At 39.0% G+C, this 23,487-nt stretch overlaps 1 protein-coding gene across 2 annotated transcripts in view; it reads right to left on the bottom strand.

The window, feature by feature from the left end:
• Positions 1 to 23,487, bottom strand: part of Zc3h6 (zinc finger CCCH-type containing 6) — a 56,288-nt gene that overhangs the window by 20,552 nt on the left and 12,249 nt on the right. The window contains exons 2-4 of one of the 2 annotated variants that reach the window (XM_052723138.1): positions 10,986 to 11,166; positions 10,600 to 10,722; positions 123 to 342 (exon numbers count right to left, since the gene is read on the bottom strand). In XM_052723138.1, the coding sequence (XP_052579098.1) occupies positions 123 to 342; positions 10,600 to 10,722; positions 10,986 to 11,166 (524 nt within the window). The remainder of the gene's footprint in view (positions 1 to 122; positions 343 to 10,599; positions 10,723 to 10,985; positions 11,167 to 23,487) is intronic. The other variant, XM_052723139.1, reaches the window with a different exon arrangement.

Here is a 23,487-nt window from a genome sequence, read left to right as displayed (position 1 = left end):
CTTTTAAAAGCTACACCTTTTTTTTTTAAATTAGATTTATTCTAATTTAAAGGAACTGAGAAATTTGTTATTGTAAACCGATATGGTTCTCATATTCTAAGATAGACTAACTTTAAACTCACCTGGCGGGCTTCCTTTAGTTCTCTGTTTTTTCCCTAAGGATTCCTGAGATTGTCTGTAATATTTCAGCTGACTGGAAAAGTCGTCTTCTTCCTCGTGGTTATAATTACCAAAGTTGTCGTCATCACTGTAGAAACTAGACTCAGCATATTCTTTACTGTGGAATTTTTTGTTATGTTGACTCTTCTTTGATGTCATGTAACTTCCTGATATATGTCCATGCTAGGTAAAAATGGACAATCATTATCAGAAATGTTCAACTAATAATAGCAACAGATAGTAACACAGAGTATCTTTTCCCCCAAAAGTTGAGAGGACAAAAGATAAAAGACAGTTATTAGTTCTGACTACATTAGTATTTCTTTATGACCATATTTAACACTAAATTCAGTACACTAAATGCCACTTACATTATTAAACACTGTACTTTTTTCTTAGCTTTTATTTTCCATGTTCTGTGTCTCAATAGTCACAGGCATACAAATATTTTAAAATTCATGCCATCATATGTAAATTCCTTTTCCAAAGAAAAAGGTGTAAGGCCTTGAGGCATGCAAGTGACCAGGACCCACCCCTGAGGATCTCCAACTGTCAGGCTCCACCCATAGAACCAGCCCCTCCAGACACAGGCAGCTAAGCTCTTCCCTTTTTATACAAAGTAAAAAAGCCTGAGCTCAATTCTGGGGCTTGAAATCCCACCAATCCCTGAGCTCAAAAACCCACCAATGAGCTTGCCCCAAGATCAAGAAGAGAAATCCCATCAATCCCTATCCTGGAAATCACCTCTCTGGAAAGCTCTACTCCAGAGATTCTACATAAAGCCTGCGTCCAGCTCAGTTCTTTGCTGTTTCTCACCCAGACAGAAGCAACCATCCTCATTATGTCTTTCCCAACAAATCTCTTGTGTAAGGGTTACTGTGCTGTGTGACTTTGGTATTCCTTGGCTCCAGACTGCCAGGAACATTATTATAATGTTATATACGTCAAAAAATATTAGAATTACCTTTCTAGTTGAAATATTAAGATATCATACAGATTGAAACAGCTGTAGCACTTGCATTGGGGAAACCCTTCCCCTCATAGTTCTAACACTTACAAAAGGTCTTTCTAAAAGTAAAGAAAATAGTAAAGCAGCTTGGGATAATATATAAAATATGCATATATCAAACACTGAAAGATTAAATAGAATAGGAGTGGACTTCAGGTGGTTGGGGATGGAATGGGAGGACCAGGTGGGGAGGGGGAGAGGAGATAGGGTTGAGGTAGGGATTGCAGGAAGAGACAATTGGAATTGAGGGACATTTGAGGTATGATATGGAAACCTAGTGCAGTGGAAATTTCCTAAAATATATGAAGATGATCCTAATGAGGTATCCTAATAATGGGCGAGACAGAGTCCCAACTAGCCATCTCTTGTCACCAAACGAGGCTGTCAGTATTGGGACTGAGTTGCATTCAATTGAGTTGCTGGCCAAGAAGGTCCAGTGGAAATCCCCAAACAACCCAGACTATTGCTAAGACAATGGGGTACTCTTTGCAAACTGACAGCAGGGCCCATTGCCAAGGACAACACCCACATAACTCACTGAACATGAAGAAGGTTGAGCTGGTGTTAACATGGAGCCTTCACCTCTATGTTTTAGTGTGTGGTGCAGGAAGGTACTCTGTAGGCTACCAAAAGAGAAACATATAAAACAACCTAGCTACAAAACCTTTGACCTATGATCTGTCCTACCTGCAAGATATGCTAGGACAACAGTGGCACTGAACTGGTGGAAATAGTCAACCAATGTCTGATTTGACTTAAGGCCCACATCCAACAATGCTTGAGTGACCAAAAACTAGAGACTAGATATCCCAGAGACTTAGGGTAAAACCAAACACTACTAGACTAAAAACAAAACAAAACAAAACAAAAAACCTATCAATAAAATGACTCCTAATGACATTCTGCTATACTCATAGATCAGTGCTTTATTTAGTTATCAGAGAAACTTCCTTCTGTAGCAGACAGGAACAGATACAGAGACTCACAGCCAGACATTACATGGAGAGAGAGTCCTTGGAACACAAAACTTTAAATGGGATGTCTTCATCAAATCCCTCCCTTCAGTATGGTGATATTTTATTTGTGCTGAAATGTGATTTTATTTGTATGTTAATAAATAAAGTTGCCTGGGGGTGAGAGCTAATAGCAAGCCATAGCAGAAGTCTGGCAGTGGTAGCACACACCCTTAATCCCGATCACATGACAGGCAGATCTCTTGTGTGTTCAAGGACACCATCAGCATGGAGACACACACCTTTAATCTCAATACCAACCATAGAAGACCTGGAGGTCTGTATAGACAGGCAGTGACAAGGAGGTCATGTGGCTGGGTTTACAACCAATGAGAAGGCAGAACATAAAGTCAATAAAAAGACAGACACACAGGAAGTAGGTCTCTTTCTTAGGGGAAGTATGGCAGCGGCAGCGAAGGGTAAGATGAAAGGTTTTAAGTCTCAGCTCTTAGTTACTGCTCTGACCTCTTGGGCTTTTAACTCTGCATTTGGCTCTGTGTTTCTTATTTAATAAGACCGTTACATCTACACTTCAGATATCAGGGGACCCCATGAAAGAGGAGGTATAGTGAGTCTAAGAGCCAGAGGTGGGGGCTGGAGAGATGGCTCAGTGGTTAAGAGCACTGGCTGCTCTTCCAGAGAACCTGGGCTCAATTCTCAGCACCCACATCACAGTTTCACAACTGTCTGTAACTCCAGTTCCAGGGAATCTGGCACCCTCACACAGACATACATGCAGGTAAAATATCAATGCATATAAAAATAAATAAATCTTTAAAAATAAGAGCCAGAGGGGATGGAAGACAGCAGGAGAATAAGGCCCTCTGAATCAACTGAGCAAGGCTCATATGAACTCAGAGAGACTGAAACAGCACACACAGGGCCTGCACAGGTCTGTACCAGATCCTCTCTCTCTCTCTCTCTCTCTCTCTCTCTCTCTCTCTATATATATATATATATATATATATATATATATATATATATATATATATATATATGACAGCTTTCAGCACAGTATTTTCATAGGACGCCTGAGTGTGTGAACAAGTGGGTCTCTCATTCTTGTACCTTCTCTTGAGGCTCTTTTCCTTCTGTTGGGTTGCATTGTCCAGACTCAGTGTGATGGTTTTTGTTTTATTTTGTCATGTTTGGTTGCTATCTCCTAGAAACGTATCATTTTCTTTCTTTCTTTCTTCTTCTTTTTTTTTTTGGTTTTTTGAGACAGGGTTTCTCTGTGTAGCTTTGCGCCTTTCCTGGAACTCACTCTGTAGCCCAGGTTGGCCTTGAACTCACAGGAGATCCGCCTGGCTCTGCCTCCCAGAGTGCTGGGATTAAAGGTGTGTGCCACCACCAACCGGCAGGCTATTATTTTCTAATGAGAGATAGAAAGGGAGTGGATCAGAAAGGGAGGAGAGGTGGGAAGGAACTAGAAGGAGTAGAGGGAGGGGAAATGGTAATCAGGATACATTGTATAAGAAAAGAATATTTTCTTTTTTGTTTTTTTGAGACAGGGTTTTCTGTGTAAGAGCCTTGGCTGTCCTGGAACTCGCTTTGTAGAGCAGGCTGGCCTCGAACTCACAGAGATCTGCCAGTCTCTGTCTCCCACGTGCTGGAATTAAAATCATGTGCCACCATATCCAGCCCAAAAATCTATTTTCAATAAAAAGGCAAAAATCAGAACAAACAAACAAACAAAAACAAACAAACAAAAAAAAGTGTAAAAGTTTTGTAAAAAAAAGTCAGACATATACAATCTCTTTTTGTTTTGTTTTGGTTTTGTTTTTTCGAGACAGGGTTTCTCTGTGTAGTTTTGGTGCCTGTCCTGGATCTCGCTCTGTAGACCAGGTTGGCTTCAAACTCACAGAGATCCGCCTGGCTCTGCCTCTCGAGTGCTGGGATTAAAGGTGTGCGCCACCACCACCCGGCCGACATACACAATCTTTGAGTAAAAGGACTAAAAAGGTTTCCCAAGAAAATAGAAATAGGAAATGTGCAGGTAACACTGTTCTAATATCTGATCAAATAGACATCACACAAAAATAAGAAGAGACAGAAAGGGCCATTTCTTAATGATTAAGGGACAAGCCATCAAGAGGCTATTATAACTCTAAAGGCATACACACCAGACAGAGGTGAACCTAATGTCATAAAACAAATGCTACTAGATGTAAAGATAGAAGATTAACCTCAACACAGTAATCGTGGGTGACTTCAATACCATACTCTCACCAGTAGACAAGTCATTGTAACAAGAAAAAAGAAAAACATTTGGGTTAAATTACATCATAAATCAAATGGACCTAAAAGACAACTACAGTACACTCCATCCAAATATTGCAAAATACACATTCTTTTCAGCAGTCCACCGATTTTTTTCTAAAATAAACCATGTAAAAGAACATAAGCCAAATCTTTTTATTAATTTATTTATTTTCCATCCTGACCACAGCTTCCCCTCCTCTCATCTCACTCCCTCTCCTCTCCTTCCCTCTGCCCTCCTCAATCCACCCCTCCTGCATCATCACTCAGAAAGGGACAGGCCTCCCATGGGCTTCAGCAAAGCATGGCCCTCAAGCTGCCATAAGATCAAGCATCCTCCCCTGTATTCAGGTTGCACATCAATCTAGCATGAGGAATAGGTTCCTAAGAGCCAGCCAAAGCACCGGGGATAGCCTTGCTCCCATTGCCAGGAGTTCCACGTATAGACTAAGCTACACAACTGCCACATATATACAGAGGGCCTAAATCAGTCCCATGCAGGTACCCTGGTTGATGGTTCAGATTCTGTGAGTTTCCATGAGTCAAGTTAGTGCATAAACCAAATCTTAACAAATATAGGAAAATTGAAATAATTCCTGTACTCTAATTGAACACAATGGAATAAAACTAGAAATCAGCAAGAGAAACTAGAACATACACAAATTCATGGATTTTGAACACCATACTCCTGAATGATGAATGAGTCATCCAGAAATTTTAAAATTCCTAAACTTGAACTAAATTATACCATAATATATCAAAATATATGTGTCCTAATTTTGTTCCCTATTACTATGATAAAAACACCCTGACAAAAAGCAATTTAGGGTTTATTTTAGCTCAAGGTTCCAGATTAGAGTCCATCATAGCAGGAAGTTCACAAGAGTTTCAGGGAACTGGTCATACCACCTCCATAATCAGGACCAGAGAGCTTAAGAATAACTGACTGACTGACTGACTGACTGACTGACTGACTGAATAAATGCATACATACGTACATGCTTCTAGCTTCAGCTTGCTCTTTCCTTTTCATTCCAAGGTCCTGTCCATGAAATGATGCTGCCCATATTTAGGGTGGGTCTTCCCAACATCAATTCACTCAACTAAGAAAATTCCCTAAAGGCTAACCTAGTCCAGATAATCACTCACTAAGACTCTCTAGATTGTGTCAAGTTGACAATTAAAACCATCATATGCTGGGTGTGGAGGCATACATCTTTAATCCTCTGCAGAGTCAGAGGCAGGCAGGTCAAGAATGTTCAGTCTCTCCACTCCAATTCAATATAATACATGAAGTCTTAGCCAGATCAGTAAGACAAAGAGGAAAATAAAAGAAACAAATAGGACAGAAAGAAGTAAAAGTATTTTTCTTCACAGGTGATAGGATTCTATACATTAGAGACCCTGAAAACTCCACCAGCAAGCCTCAGATCTGCTAAACAGTTTCAGAAAAGTAGCACAGCAAGTTAGGAAATTAACACACAAAACTCATTAGTCACCCTATATACCAATATCGAACATGCTGAAGATGAGACCAGAGGAGCAATCATTCATAATTATTTTCTTAGAAGCCAAAATTTGGAATAAATCTAGCTAAGAAAGGGTATTTGTACACTATGTGAAGATGTGCTGCTGTGATTGTTGTAATAAAAAGCTGAACAGCCAATAGCTAGGCAGGAGGGTAGAGGTCAGACTTCCAGGCAGAGAGAGAACTCTGGGAAGAAGAAAGATGGAGTCGTCAGCCAGATGCAGAGGGAGCAGGATGGGCAGTAGAGATGAGGTAACGAGCCTCGTGGAAGAACATAGATTAAAAAATATGGTTAATATAAGCTATAAGAACTAGTTAGGATCAAGCCTAAACTAAGGCCAAGCTTTTACAATTAATAATAAGTCTAGGTGTTGTTATTTGTGAGCTGACAGTCTGAAAAGAAAAATCCAACTACAGTACTCCACAATGAAAATTGAAATGCTGGATAGAGAAACTGAAGACGACACTAGAAGATGTGGATACTTCCTGTGTTCTCGGATTAGAAGACCTCATATGAAAAGGCTATCTTATCAAAAGCAATCTGCAAATTCAAGGCAATCTCCTTCAAAATGTCAATACCTAATTCTCCACAGAAACTAAAAAAAAATCTTAAGATTCATACAGAAACACAAAAAACTCTGAAGGATTATGTTGATGATAGCAACAACAATGACTACTTAGCCAAAGGAGTCTGAATCAGTAGATCACAGAGAGATTCACACATCCGTGTCTACTGCAGCACTGTGCACATTAGCTAAGTTACAAAACAAACCTAGGTGGCCATTAACAGAGGGATGGACAGTGTTTTTCAGGCATTAAAAACAAAGTTTTGTCATTTGTAGAAAATGTATGCAACTGGTATTATCATATTAAGCTAATTAAGCCAATTTCAGAAATATAAATACTGTGGGCTTTTGTGTGTCTTAGACTTTGTACAGACACATAAACTCATGTGTCTACATATCATGAGAGTAGAAATAAACCCGTTTAGGGACAAAGTGGACTAAGCAGGGACAGTGAGGAAGGAGAAGGTGGGGGTCTCGAAGGGAATATGTTAAGTATACAAGGGACACTTGTGTGAAAATGTCCTTATAAAAGATATATACAATAAAATTGTAAATTTTTTTGCAAAAAAAATCATTTATAGCTGAGGTCTATCACAAATAGAGAAGCTTTCTTTAATGGTGAAGTAACACTGAGTGAAAAAATTGCTTATAAAAAAAAACTGTTTACAATAGACATTAATTTCATCACATCCTTACTAAAGCATGAAAAACAAATATATAATTTAGTCCTAGAAGTTTATTTAATGATAGTATTCATTTAAATCTTTCACTCAAGTACTTTACAATTAATTCTATCATATCTTCAGTCAATTTTTAATAAAACAAGAAAAATTCCACATAATTCTGACTTGAAGGCCAAGAAAAAACAAAGATCATACCTTGTTATTAGCTTATTATATTTTAAATTTGGTGTAGTGTGAATTCTTTTTTTTTCTTTTTTAGAGATAAAGTTTCTCTGTGTAATCACCCTGACTGTCGTAAAACTCTCTCTGTAGACCAGTCTGGTTTCAAACTCACGGAGATCCACCTGTCTCTACCTCCCGAGTGCTGGGATTAAAGGCGTGCACCCAGCCATGTGGTATTAATTCTAATATTTGCCCAGTTAGATAAAATTATTAACTATGATTTAAAATTTTTTTTTTTTTTTGGTTTTTCGAGACAGGGTTTCTCTGTGTAGCTTTGCGCCTCTCCTGGAACTCACTTGGTAGCCCAGGCTGGCCTCGAACTCACAGAGATCCGCCTGGCTCTGCCTCCCGAGTGCTGGGATTAAAGGCGTGCGCCACCACCGCCCGGCTGCTATGATTTAAAATTTTTAAAAGAAGGCAACTTAAACATTTATTGATAGTCATTTAGCAACACCAACTATAAAAAAGGCAACAGGGCCTGGGGTACTAGCTCATCTGGTAAAGCATGGAGAACAGAGTTCAATCCCCCAAAACTGATGTAAACTGCTGGGCAGGGTAATCCCAGTGCTGGAAAGGCAGAGACAGGGAGATTCTCAGGACTCATTAGCTAGCTAACCCAGTCTATTTGACAAGAGGCCAATGCAAGACATTTTCTTAAAAACCAAGGTGAGTTGGAGCTGGAGAGATGGCTCAATGGTTAAGACTGCATTCTGCCCTTCCAGAGTTTGAGTCTGATTCCTAGAACTCATGTTAAGCAGCTCACAACCACCAAGAACTCCAGTTCCAGGAGCTCTAACACTTCTAGCCTCCATGGGCACCTGCACATGTGCACATACCATCCCCACCCCACATACACATCATTAAAAACAAAACAAATCTTCAAACAAACAAACAAACAAACAAAAAGCAAGGTGAGAGTGACTGTCTTTTGGCTTCCACATGTATACACACAGGTGCCAATGCAGCTACAACACTTATACATTTGTGCACAAACACAAAAGAATCTGGGGCTGGAGAGCTGGCTCAGCGGATAATATCACTGGCTGCTTTTCTAAAGGACCAGTGTTATAGCTCCAGCTGTTCTAGCTCCAGCACCCACATAGATTCTAATCTGTAACTCCAGTCCCTGGGGTTCCAGTGCCCTCTTCTGGCCCCTGGGGGCACTGCATGAACACAAAATAATAAAATCAAAAATTAAAAAAAAAAAAAGACAACAGAGCGATAAACCACATAATCAAACAGACTAAATTCACAAAAGATTAGTACTATCAAATTAAGAAAAAGAGTAACGTTCCTGTAGAAAAGAATATTGCTTTCCTAGTATAAGATTAATACTTATATAAGGACTTTGATCATACAGTGCACATATTTAAAAAAGAAGTATAATGTTGCCTTATGGCTGTTTTCTTTTCTAGTGCTGGGGATGGAACCCAGAGCATACTAGGCAAGTGTTCTACCACTCTTGCATTTTTAAAACATTGCAAATGATTTTTGCGTTTAAAGAAGCCAATGTTGCCTGGCGGTGGTGGCACACGCCTTTAATCCCAGCACTCTGGGAGGCAGAGCCAGGCAGATCTCTGTGATTTCAAGGCCAGCCTGGTCTACAGAGTGAGATCCAGGACAGGCACCAAAACTACACAGAGAAACCCTGTCTTGAAAAACAAAACCAAACAACAAAAAGCCAACCAAACAAAAAAAGCCAATGTCACATATATTCACAAGTCACTGAAATCATGCTGAATAAAGTGCCTTTGGTGCACTACAGGTTTAGGTAATCTCTAAAACTCCTGTGCAGAGAGCCCTAACCCCAGTAGCTCAGAATGTGACTTCATCCTGTGGCAGGCCTCAGAAATAACCTCTAATATAATTTGATGTTCTTTTGTTGTTGTTATTTTTCAAGACACAGTTTCTCTGTGTAGCCCTGGCTGTCCTAGAACTCACTCTGTAAACCAGGCTGACCTTGAACTCAGAGATCTGCCTACCTCTGCCTCCCAAGTGCTGTGATTAAAAGCACGTGACACCACCGCCCAGCTTGACGGGTATTCTTATAAAGAGGAGTAATCTGTGCATTCAGAGACACCAGGGGTTGCTATACACAGAAGCATGGCCATGTGAGGACAAAGCTGTGGGAAGGTACCCACACATCTATAAACCAGAGAGGGGGGCCTAAACAGACACTTCCACATAGCTGCCATTGGAAACCAACCCTGATAGCATCCTGAATAAGGACTTCTAGCCTTGAGACTCAGAGAAAACATCTAATATGTGATCCAGACAAATACCAGTGCCAGTAAACTTGATATATATTGCATTCTTTATCTCAAAGACTTGGGAATTCATAGCATGTATCTGACAAACATATGCTAGCATGACAAACAGATTTTCAGGTATTTCCAAAAAAAAAAAAAAACGCAACTTAAACTTGTATTTGACACCTTTAAAAGGCAATACGAAAAAGCCAAACATGAATGCCACTTGAACACCCCTTTTCTACTTCCCATGGCCAATGAAAACAGAAAAGAACAAGCCCTAGTAAGGACACTGAGAAGATGCCTCAAGAATTCCTGATGGGAAGGTAAAACAGGACAGTCTGTAAAAACGGCTTGCTGGTTCCTCAGAAAGTTAAAAAGAACCACCAATAATTTCACTATTAGACATATGCTCCAAGGAAATGAATGAAAGGTTTTGAAGACAATTTTACACCCATTTTAATAAATTGGATTATTCACAACAGCCAAAAAAATGCAAACAACCCAAAAGTCCCTCAACAGATAAATGGATAAGCAAAAATGTAGCATATACAACAATGGAGTGTTATTCAGTCTTAAAAAGAATGAAATTTTAATATATGCTCAACATGAATGAATCCTGAAAACATGTTGAGTAATGCAGGTCAGATCCTAAAGGATAAAAGCATGATAGAGGGCCCTAGAAGAGGCAAATTCATAGACAAAGTGAGGGCAGCAGTTAGAGGGGGGAGGAGCAGGGCTGATCCCTAGGTACAGGATATCTGTTTCAAATGAATAAGAAGTTCTGGAGATGGATGGCAGTGATGATAAATACTGCAGATCTATTTAATGCCACTAAATCATACTCTGAAAGGCAGTTACATGGTATATTTTATGTTGCACATGTTTTATCGTAATAAAAAAGACAATACCTGAGAAAACGGAATGTCATAATCCCTGTAGAAGCTCGCTCTTTTCTTATAGGAACTTTCCATATGTTCAACATCTGAATCCAGGCTGTAGTCAGAACTGTCATCACCAGATGGAGAGTTATGCTGAAAGGAAACAAAGAAACGTGTGACATTCACAAGAAGGAAACTAGTTCAGAGCCACAGAAGCTTGTTTCAGCCAGTGGTGGTAACCAGTAGGGTATGTTATTCCTTAGACCCTTGAGTGATACTGACAAATTCTTGCTCCAGGCTGAAGAGATGGCTCAGCTATCGAATGACTTACAGCTGGGTCACATGAGATACTGTCTCAAACAAGTGAGCAAGCAAACAGCAAAAAGGAATGGAAAGTTGATGTTATCTTAACTAACCTTATGTTTCTCATGTTTTCTCCTTTTGGATTTTTTCTTTTCTCTTTCTTTCTTGTGTTTTTTTCTTGATTTCCTGTAGGCTTTCTCATCTTTCTGCTTTTCATTCTCTTTTGCTTCCTGATCTTGTGTTTCTTCAAATCCTGCATCTTCTATCTCACCATCCTCTAATTCACCATCTTCTCTGTAAAAAATAAAAATGTTACACTTCAAATGTCAGTTCTAAAACAAATTTTAAAAAGAAAAAGAAAAAAAGAACGCATGTATCAAGAACTTAAATTACATTTATATAGGTAAGAGACTAGAAGATTTTTCAATAAGGGGCCAGTAAGTAAGTATTTTACTTTTTAAAGAATATTTTTGGTTTCTGTTACAAATTCTTCCCTTAGAAAAATAAAAATATGGACTGGAGAGATGGTTCAGAGGTAAAGAGCACTGGCTGCTCTTCCAGAGGACCTGAGTTCAGTTCCTAGCAACCACAACCATCTGGAACGAGATCTGGTGCCCTCTTCTGGCCTGCAGGCATACATGCAGGCAGAACACTGTATACATAATAAATAAATCTTAAAAAAAAAATGTAACCATCATTCTCAGCAACCAAAGTTTGTCAATCTCTAATTTAGATTTAGATCACTGGTTCTTCCAATGTATGAATGAATATAATGTTATCACAAACTATTATAATTATTAGTGACTACACTACTTAGCAAGGAAAACTAGATTATTTAAGAAAATTCTCTAATTACAAGAAAGTCTTTTAAATTTGTGGCCTGTAGGTAGCTTTAATTGGCTTTAAAATAAAGGCAATCTATAGTATTTTTTTTTACCATCAGAGTAAACTTCAGTAAGTAGATGGATTTAATAAAAAGATGATAAAATCCAAGCCACAAAAGATTTATAAATTCCTCAACTTTCATTTATAAAATATGTAAAATTATACATCTAATCCACTTTCCAGTGACTAGTGTCTTTGCTATTATCAAAGCTAAATCCTAGAAACTAACTTTTAATTCTGTCACATTTTTATAGAAGTCAAAGTTTTAATTCTATTTTAAAATTCAAACCAAATGAGAAAACACAAAATTATGATGTGAGCATCTTAAAGACAAGCTGGAATTACTATGAATGTTTAATGTATAAAATATAAATTGTTCACGTCATTCTGTTAAAAATCTTCAATAATAATACAGTAACTCAAAGTTTATCTCCTTTTGAGAGAGGACTGTGAATTGGTAGTTAATGAAACTGGTTTTTATATATTCAAAGTCGTCTTTAATAAACAGTCTTCAGTGGCTCCCTTCTGGCCTGAGGCTGATATCAAATCTCCTTGATATTTATTATTCAAAGGCTTTTAAAAATTGAGCCCCCACTTGGCCAGCTAATTTTAGTATCTGAAAATGTCATCTAAAATTTCTCATTAACTTACTCACCTCAATAACAATTCCCACTCTGTCACAGAGCTAATCTCAATATATTTAGAATACAAATTAGATGCCATTTCCTCCAAGATGCCTCCTCTTCCTCACTCTAGTTTAGAGATACTTCAAGTACTGCCCTGTTTGTCCTATTATTTATTGCATTCTTAACATTGTGTTCTGATCCCTTGTTCATTGCTTGGTGAGTAAAGGGTTTGACTTTTTTTTTTTTTTTTTTTTTTTTTTTTGGTTTTTCAAGACAGGGTTTCTCTGTTTAGCTTTGCACCTTTCCTGGAACTCACTCTGTAGCCCAGGCTGGCCTTGAACTCACAGAGAGTGCTGAGATCCGCCTGGCTCATATATGTATCTTTAGCATCTAGTATAGTACCTACTATTACTCAACCAGTGAACATGTAATAACCATATAGAATTAGTATAGGGCACCATCCTAAATGGTCATTGTTATTTTCCCCCCAGCTCAATTATAAAAAACTGAAATGGTGCAGTATTTGAATGAGAATGCCCCCCCCCCCCCGCCCCGGCTCATATGTTTGAATGCTTATTCACCCAATGACCCAGGCTCGTGTATTTGAATGCTTGTTCAACAGTTGGTAGAACTGTTTGGGAAAGATTATGAGGTGTGGCCCTGTTGGAGGAAATATGTCACTGGGGATAGGCTTTGAGTTTTAAAGGCCCATGCCATTCCCAGTGAGCTCCTGTGTCTTTCCGTACCTTTGTACCCCTAGCTCCTTTCCTCCCTCCCTTCCTTCCTCTCTCCCTCTCTCATTTTGCCATACACCTCACTGTAATAGCCATGGATTCACCATCTGAAACTGTAAGCAAGCTCCCAATTAAATGCTTTCTTTTATAAGTTACCTTGGTCATGGTGTCTACTCACAGCAATAGAAAAGTAACTAAGATAATGTGTATTTGCACTTACATGAACTTAAAATTTTTTGTGAGACAGGCTTGGCATTCTGCTATCTTAATGATGAAGATGGCAATGATAATGTATTTATTATTGTTGCTATGTGTGTGCATGATGCAAGGGGGAGAACATTATGCTGCAGCACATATGTAGAGATCAGAGGACCACTTTGTAGACTCAATTCTGTCCTTCCACTTTTGAGTGGGTTCCAGTATCAAGCTCATGTTACAGGCTTCACAGCAACCACCTTCACATACTGAGCCATATCACTGGCCCCATTCTGTTCAAATTAATTTTTTCTGCACTTGAAAACAACTATAGAATTCTTTGGCCCAAGAAAATTAGTGAATATATTAACTAAAAGGCAAGTATAAAAATGTTTTAAATAACTTTAGTCATAAAAAATAAAAACCTGTAAACACACAAATCTCTACATGTGAACCAATATATAAATTGGTTTATGTAATACAATAAAGAAAAACTTGCTGACAGAAAAACAACAATATGGCTGAATCTTATAGACATAATGATTAATCAAAAAAGCCTGACACAACACTACTGTGTCATTCCATTTATATGTACTTCAAGAACTGACAAAATCTGTAGTGACAGAAGCCAGAATAGTTCTTTTGAAGGAGTACACATGACAAAGGGGCTACTTCAGGGTACTGAAATAGTCAGAACACTGATCTGTTCTGTGATCACTACATGGAAGTGTAAATATATGTGTGTGTACGTATGTAGCATGTATGTATGTATATGTATATATAAATTTACCACATTGTACACTTGACAATTGTGTACTTTATTTTAAAATAATCTCCCAACTCTATGGGTATGTGTCCCTTTTTTGCTATCTTTCTATTCCAATTTGAGCTCTTTAAAGCATTAAAATTTGTATATGTGGAATTCAGTAACTCGTATTTGGCATTTTGACTACAGCTACTTAAAAACATAAAGTAAACAAGCTGAAAATGCTATATGAGTCTGTTCCCTTTTTATACAAATTCTATACCTGTGAAACATGGGATATTTGCTGTGGGATATCTTTCTGTATGCTGTGAATGTTTTATTACCATTTGTTAATAAAGAAGCTGCTTTGGCCTACAGCAAGGCAGGATAGAGCCAGGTGGGATATCCAAGCAGAGACACAGGGAGAAGGGCAAAGTTGGGGCAGATGCCAGCCAGCCGCCAGAGGAGCAAGATGTATTAGAACACAGGTAAAGCCATAAGACATGTGAAAAAATATAGATTAATAGAAATGGGTTGAATTAAGTTGTAAGAGCTAGTTAGTGATAAGCCTGAGCAACAGGCCAAACAGTTTGCAATTAGTATTAAGCCTCTGAGTGATTATTTGGAAACAGCTGCAGGACAGGGCAGGACAGAAAAAAGTCTCTGTTTACAGATATTGAAGTCACTGAAAGTTTTTTTTTCCCCTCTCTGCTCCTTTTAGCCTATTTATGACTTCAGCTTTCACATAAAAACAGATAAAAATTTGGACAATTCTGTTTGGTTATAAAAATGAGAGAAAGGGGAAATAATTCACATTCCTATGAACTGCTTCCAAATACTTTAAGTCATCATTGGATACATATGAAAAATGTGTGGCATAATGTGAAGAGGAGAAGCTTAATTGGAGGAAAGCTAGATTCCTCCTCTGTGACAGAAATAAAGCTTTCCTTACTAAGCACCAAATAATATATCAGACACTATCTTGTTCCCATGGTCTTGAGAAAACCAACAGTTGAAAACAGAAGTAATTAAGAATGTGTGACATTCTCCAGATCTCGAACTATGTCAACACTTGTATTAGAGCTGGCTTGTTTACTAAATTCAACATAGTTTTTAAATCTTGAATTAGCATAATAACCCTAAGGAGCAGTAGTGGCGCACATCCCTTAGTGGTGACAACCAACACCTCTCAACGTAAGACCCGCTCAGTAAGAGGGAAAGCATGCCCAGTCCTAGAACCTAGCCAACTACTCAGTGCTGGTGAAGTCATGGATCTTAGAAAAGACCAACACTAGCATTTCACTAAACCAGCATAATCCCTAAATACATCTAAATATTTGTTCTTATACTCAAAGATAAGTGTAGTCCTCACCCCTCATCAAGAAAACTTCTCTGCAACAGATGGAGACCATTACAGAAAACCACAACCAATCCAAGTGCAGAGTTGTGGAGCCCCACTCAAATGGATACATCTACAAAACACCTTGGGGATACTGCCAAAGAGGGGAGGAAAGATTATTATAAGCGCTAGAGAATCTGGGAGTTTGCTGTGAGACTGTGTCTCCTACTAATGTCAGAAGCTACATCATAATGTCTCACCAACATGACTGCCTAAACATGAGCTGAACAAGGGCAACAAGAGACCTGCCGAAGTGGACAGAGGAAAGCCCATGAGGCCTCAGTCCTGCACAAAGAACTACAGCAACTACAAAATGCTGAGAGTATGAGCCAGTTTTCCTCAGGAAAGAGCACACCAACTGGTTATCCAATACCAAATTGTCAGTCCTGGAAACATATATATGAGTAACATTATACAGACAGAGCAGGTTACATTTAGAAACATATATGTATATACACATACATACATGCATATAACAATTAATGAGATAAAGATGTAAATTTGACAGAGGGAAAATGGGAAGAGTTGGAGTGAGGAAAGGGAAGGGAAAATGCAAATAAATTATAATCTCAAGAATAAAAGAAAAAATATTTTTAAAAATTAATAAATATATAGTGATTTATTAATATGGAAGCATTAGCATGATAAATGTTATTTTCAGCCAAATGGCATATTTATGTACAAAAGCTTGGTAAATAGCTGTCCAATCTTTAAGAATTTATCTTTGAGGCAAATCTACAAGGACAAAAATAAGAATAGGTGTTGCCAGGTAGATTAGAGGGGAAAATAAAAAGTAATTATCAGAAGGCCTCAAGTTTCTCTGTGGAATAATGAAAATGTTCTGAAATTACATAGTGGTGCTGGTTATACAGCCCTGAATACACTTAAAATCAATATGTATACTTAAGACACTGAACTGTATCTCAACAAAGTTATCTTTAGATGACTAAGTACTTTGTAGATCTGGTTTGCCATACACCTTTCCTGGTTAAGTGTAGCTGCTACCCTGCATCAAAGAAACTTCTCTTTAGAGCTGCTAGAGACCATCAGAGAAAGCGACATCTGGACATACACAGAGATCATAGGAGCCCTGTCCCAACAGACACATCTGCAGCTCCTGAATTTATGGCTCAGAGAATATTCCAGAAGAGCAGATGGAAAGGGGATAAAAGTTTGTAAAAGCCAGAGTCTGGGTGTGAAAAAGTCTCTTCTAGAAATGGCTTCATAAACATTTGTGCATACATATATATACATGTTGTGGGGTAATGTAGATGTAACCAACCGTCTTATTAAATAAGAACCACAGAACCAATGCAAAGAAGAAAGCCAAGAGATCAGAGCTAAGAGCCTTACCCTGCAGCTAGCCTCTTGAGCCAAGAGACCTCTCCGAAAGAGAGCTACTTCCTGTGTGTTTGTCTTTATATAGTCTTTCTGTTCTGCCTTCTCAATGGTTGTAAACCCAAACACATGACTGCCTCGTTATTGCCTGTCTGTAGAGACTTCCAGGTCTTCTATGGTTGAGAATGAGATTAAAGGCGTGTTTCTCCAATGCTGGCTGTATCCTTGAACACACAGAGATCTACCTAGCTCTGTCTACCAAGTGCTGGGATTAAAGGTGTGCGCCACCACCCCCACACTCTTGCTATGGCTCTAATAGTTCTGACCCCTGGGCAACTTTATTTATTAACATACAATTAAAATCACATTTCAGTACAAATAAAATACCACCATAGGATAATCTTTTTGTACACTGTAAAGCTGTGTCTCTGCCTAAGGCACCTTCTGATTGGCTTAATAAAGAGCTAAATGTTCAACAGATAGGCAGGAGAGAACAGGCAGAGAGAGAAGAGCTCTGGGAGGAGGAGAGGCAGGCGATGCCAGGGAGACATGGAACAAATCCGATGTACAGAATGGGAGAGAGGTACAAGCCACGTGGCAGAATGTAGATCAATAGCAACAGGTTAATTTAAGTTATAAGAGCCAAGCTTTTATAATTAGTAAGTCTCTATGTCATTATTTGTGAGTTGGCGGCCCAAAGGAAAGTCCAACTACATATACTTCTGTGTTTATGTAACGATAATAATCAAAGAAAAAGAGGCTAACAATTTGAGAGTGAGGGGCGTGAAAGAGCACTGAGGGAATACCTGAGAGGAACTGGAGAGAGGAAATGCAAGAGGGGAAGTGATGGAATTCTCTCTTAACTAAGACTGCATTAAAACTCAAACATTTTTTCTTTAGATTTAGATGTCTAAGATCTGGGAACATATCTGTAAAAGAGAACTTTCCCAGCATGTGCAACATTTTGGGATCAATTCCTAATACCACCAAGGTGGGAATGTTTAAATATCTAAACTGTAAACAAGTGGAGAAAAATCATAATAAACCATTGAGTAAATTAAAGACTTAGGTATTCTATGTTCTCATTCTGAAGGTAACTGTTCAGGAACTGGATATGGTGATGCATGCCAATAACCCTGACACTTGGGCAGCTAAGGCAAATGAGTCACATATTTAAGGCCAGCCTGCATTATACATCTATATCTTACTTCAAAAAAAAAAAAAAAAAAAAAGATCTGGCCAGGCGGTGGTGGCACACGCCTCTAATCCCAGCACCTGGGAGGCAGAGGCAGATGGATCTCTTAAGTTCAAGGCCAGACTGGTCTACAGAACTAGTTCCAGGACAGTCAAGACTACACAAAGAAACCCTATCTCAAAAATTAGATATGTCTCATGCCTCAATAATTTTACTTTCTTCCATTCTGACATTTTTACTACTAGGATAAAGTAACCTGAATCATTCAGCTTTAACTCCACAGACAGTTTCTGTCTTTATGATGTTTAAAGGCTCGTTCATTACAAGTAAGATCAGAAATTGAGTCTTCTGAAAGAAACAAAATCCTCAATAAAACACTAGCTAAGCATTCCTAACAGACATTACCAACATTACTAATGACTACACACATTTGCTGATATAAATACCACAAAACATTTTTTAAATGCACTAAGTGCCTGCCAGGATGTCTTCACATTGCACAAGCTGAGACAGAGGCTTGATCCCCCCCACACCCACACCCACATACAATGGGAATCTTCTCAAGACTTGACACTTCCACTTAACCAACATTTACCTTTCCCGCTTTGTATTAATTCATGCTGTCATTTCTCCCTACCCTAAATGAGAAAGTAGGACACTGCTCTGTGCTGGTATCTTTGACCTTCCATGTCTTCAGAGACCATGACATAAGAAAGGCTGAACTACAGGCAGCCTGAACCTCAACAGCATGTCCTGTGATCCCCTAAAATATGGAAAGACAGGCAGTGCTGGGAGATGATGCCAGAGAGCTTTTTCTCATCCACCTCCAGATTTTGAGGGAGGTTCCTATGAGGCAGTTTCTTGTCCACCTTCCAAGGTCTAATCAGGTCTAATTTACTACCTTTCCTGCTCCTTAGATTGTAGCTTCAGGTTAAAGAAAAATTGCTTGGCACGATATTCAAACAGGTCCTCAGCTATAACATGCCTGCCCCACCCCAGTGCTGTTTCCCATCAGTCCTTCTGTCTCAGTGCTATCCTGGGGACAAGGGCATAAGCAGAATCAACTGATTCTACCAACATGGAATCTGTCAGTAGGCTTGGCAGATTTGTTTGGGTCTGAAAGCTTTTCTCAGGCCTACTCTCACCTTCTGTCTCAACCTAGACAAACTGTGGATCAAGCTGTGGATTAGCCCCCTGAATTATACACCTAGACCAGTTATTCCCACTCAAGCAAAACCACTTGACTGGTCATCCTGAGGCTGGTGTTACCAGGCCTTATATTGTATAATCCTAGATTTGGACCTTAGAAGTTTATATCCTGGATAGTTCATCTTTTAAGTTACTTTTTAAAAGGCAGATTTAATTATTTACTTATTTATTTAACAGAGAATCTTACTATGTAACTTTGGCTGTCCTGGAACTCACTCTGTAGAACATGCTGGCCTTGAACTCCACAGAGATCTGCCTACCTCTGCCTCCCGAGTGTTGGGATTAAAGGAGTGTGCTACCATGCCTAGCTTTTTTGAAAATTATGTGTGTTTGTATGGGAGTAAATGCATATTTTAAGTGCAGGTGCTGTGAATCCAAAAGAGGATGTCAGGCCAAACTTGTGTCCTCTACAACAGCAGTATGTACTCTGAACTACTGAGCTATCTTTCCAGCTCTTATTTTCTTAAAAACAATAAAAAACAACAGTTAAAAAAACAATTTTGTGGCCGGGCGTTGGTGGCGCACGCCTTTAATCCCAGCACTCGGGAGGCAGAGCCAGGCGGATCTCTGTGAGTTCAAGGCCAGCCTGGGCTACCAGTGAGTTCCAGGAGAGGCGCAAAGCTACACAGAGAAACCCTGTCTCGAAAAACCAAAAAAAAAAAAAAAAAAAAAAAATTTTGTGTATGTATGTGTGCTAGCGCAAGAAGGTTAGAAGACACTTTTCAGGAGTTGGCCAGTTCCTTCCTTCCACCAACTGGGTTGCAAGTAGCAAATTTCTTCTCTTTACAAATTAGCAGAGGTAAAATCTGATGAACACCTACAACCTGTCCATCCTTGTCCTTTATCCAATATATTCCTACACCTTTTCAAAGTCATTTAGTTTTCAGGAACTCCCTTTACCACCTTTTGTTTGTTTTTGTTTTTTGAGACAGGATTTCTCTGGGTAGCCCTGGCTATCCTGGAACTCATTTTGTAGGTCAAGCTGGACTTGAACACAGAGATCTGCCCGCCTCTGTCCCCGGAGTACTGAGTGAGGTTAAAGGCATGTGCCACAAACGCCTGTTTTTTGTTGTTGTATTTAATTTTTTATGTATGAGTGCGCTATCTGCATGTACACCTGCTGGCAGAAGAGGGCATCCAATGCCATGATAGATGGTTGTGAGCCACCATGTGGTTTCTGGGAATTGAACTCAGGACTTCTGGAAGAACAGACAGTACTCTTAACCACTGAGCCATCTCACCAGGCCCCCTTTACCACATTTAAAACTATGTCTATGGGGTTTTTATTTAAATGTTTTTTATTTAAGATTTAATTTTATTTTATGTGTATCGGTGTTTTGCCTGCATGTATCTATCTGCACATGCAGGGTCTGGTGCCCACGGAGAGCAGAGGAGGGTATTCGATCCTACAGAACTAGAGTTGTGAGCTGTTGTATGGGTGCTGCCATCTCGGTAGTCCCCTGGGGCAATTTTTATGTTTTTCTTTTTTTTTACTTTGTTTATTTTACTCCTCAAGCTAATCTCAGAATCTGTTAAAGCCTAAATCAACCCAAATAAAGCTTACTTTATGAGTGGAACTTAGTACAAACACATGGACCACAAAATGCATTTTCATTAATCCTAATCTCCATAGTCCTAGGACCACCTTTGAAAACTTCACTTAAGTCTATGTAAAAGTATTTCTATACCACAGATAACTGAGAATTCCTTTGTGTTACAAATAGTAACTTTTACTTGCTCAGTCAGTAACATACTTACTCAATGCCTAACTTGCACAGTAATTGTTAAATAAAAACACTATGTAACAATTCAATAATTGTTATCTGCCCATGGTTCCCAACCCCTTTGAGGGTCATATATCAGCTATCCTACATATCAGATATTCATATTACAATTCCTAACAGTAGCAAATGTATAGTTATGAAGTAGCAATGAAATAATTTTATGGTTGGGGGGTTCACTAAAACATGAAACTCTATTTTTTTTTTGTTTTGTTTTTGTTTTTTGTTTTTCAAGACAGGGTTTCTCTGTGAAGCTTTGTGCCTTTCCTGGAACTTACTTGGTAGCCCAGGCTGGCCTCGAACTCACAAAGATCCGCCTGGCTCTGCCTCCCGAGTGCTGGGATTAAAGGCGTGCGCCACCACCGCCTGGCTTCATGAAACTCTATTAAAGGGTCATAGCATTAGGATGGTGGAGAACCACTAAATTCGACCATTTTAAATTATTTCCCTCTCAACTCAGAAAACCATGTTTTCTGGGAGTATCTGAAAGGACATTTATCTTTTTGGATGGACCATATAACTTGAAAAACTTTATTAACTAAAACTTTATTGACTAAAAGTATAAATAGAAACTGTGTAGCACTAGAAACACAACAAACCAATCTGAAATAACTGATCTAACACTTACAGAAAACAGTGCAGCCCTAGGGCTCTTGCTGCCAGCAAGGGAGAAATCTGCAATGCAGCTAGTACTTTCTGCTGTGTAGGTTAACAACACAGGGAAGGTTACCAGTCAATGGTCAAACCAAAAGAAAAGACAGCATGCCTATCAAAAGCAGAGAGAATTCTGACACCTGACCTGTACTCAAGATGGGAAATCTTCCTTTGATCACCCATCTAAATGCCTTCCAGTGTCTACATGATAGTTGTAGCTATTTTTAATGTTTATTAATTTTTATTATCTCTGTATGTGTGTAACTCTGTAAAAGTATGTGGGGATGCCTGTGGAGATCAGAAGAAGGTGTCAGACCCCAGCTGCGACCCAAACCCTAGTTCCCTGCAAGAGCAGCAAGTACTCTTAACTGCTGAGCCAGCTCTCCAAGCCCCACTCATGGTTATTTTTGTCTTATAGTTTGGCAATACCTGCTCTCCAGAGTCACATATGCTACTGTAAGCTGTTATTTAATTTATGATACTAAAAAAAAAGGTTTTGCAGAATATATGGTTCATCAGTTAACAGCACTGACTGCTCTTCCAGAGGAATGGGGTTCAATTCCCAGCACTCACATGGCAGCTGACAACTGTCTGTAACTCCAGTTCCAAGGTGATCAGGCACCTTCTTTTGGATTGAGAATACTGCACACATATGGTATACAGACACTCATGCTAACAACACACACACAAAATGAAAGTGATAAGTAACACTCAGAAAGTTGCTTCCTAATATAAGGAAACAAAGGGGCTGGGGCTCCCCAGTCAGGGCTCTAAAAGCAAGGCTTGCAAGTCAGAATTCCGACAAAGGTTCTAAGTCATAAAACAGTGGGTGTGTAACTTTCTCTTCTTTATCTGTATGGTTGAGGATCAAAGGGGTTGAAACTATTCAAACCAAGTTCTAATGTATATACCTCAGATCTCTTTGTTAAGCCAATCCTGTGATTTTTCAAAATAAACTGAAAAAAAGGGACAATTTTGTAATCCCTAAGTAAACCAATTTGAATTTTAAAACCTAGACTCCTTTTTGGTATGAAATACATTTTATTTTTCTATTTCTGACTTCAATGTGGAGAGACACACTGAATTTGTTTTACTATTTTATCTTTTATTAAAGCTCTAGTGACATTTGTATTATTGCCAGAAACGTATTTATAAAATTAGAGTTAAAATTCCAAAGTTTAAGGTAAGGCTAAACAAGCTTACTGTACACTGAGGCTAAGAAGTAAGATTAATTATCTGAGCCTGGTAGTGCAGACCTGTAACCCCAAGTACTTGTGCAGCTGAGGCAGTTTTGCAAATTTAGTGCCTGCCAGAACTGGAGTTAATTCAAGAATGGTTGGGTCAAAGCTGGGCAGTGGGGGCACACACCTTTAATCCTAGCACTCGGGAGGCGATACAGGTGGATCTCCGTGAGCTCAAGACCAGCCTGGTCCACAGAGTGAGTTCCTGGACAGGCTCTAAAGCTACACAGAGAAACTCTGTCTCAAAAACAGAAAATAAAAAGGATGGCTTGGTCAAGGTAACAAAACCGTGACCATTTTTTTTTCCCCTGAGATATGGTTTTTCTGTGTAACCTTCCTGTTTGTCCTCGGATTCGCTTTGTAGACCAGGCTACCCTCAAACTCACAGAGATTTGCCTACCTCTGATTTCTGAGTGCTGGGATTAAAGGTGTGTGCCACTATGCCTAGGCAATTTTTTAAATTATGTTGAACAGTTTTCTTTTTAGAGTAATTTTTTAAAGATTTACTGTTATTTCTGAGAAACAGAGCGAGTGAGAGAGAGACAGAGACAGAGAGAATGAATGAATGAATATATCTATGCACATGAGTGTAGGTACCCAAAGAGCCAGAGAT

This window comes from Peromyscus californicus, unplaced genomic scaffold (assembly GCF_007827085.1).
Source record: "Peromyscus californicus insignis strain IS unplaced genomic scaffold, ASM782708v3 Scaffold_7__1_contigs__length_154581171, whole genome shotgun sequence".
NCBI lineage: Eukaryota > Metazoa > Chordata > Mammalia > Rodentia > Cricetidae > Peromyscus > Peromyscus californicus.
The sequence above is the reverse complement of the archived record's forward strand: the minus strand, read 5'-3'. Positions and strand labels throughout refer to the sequence as shown.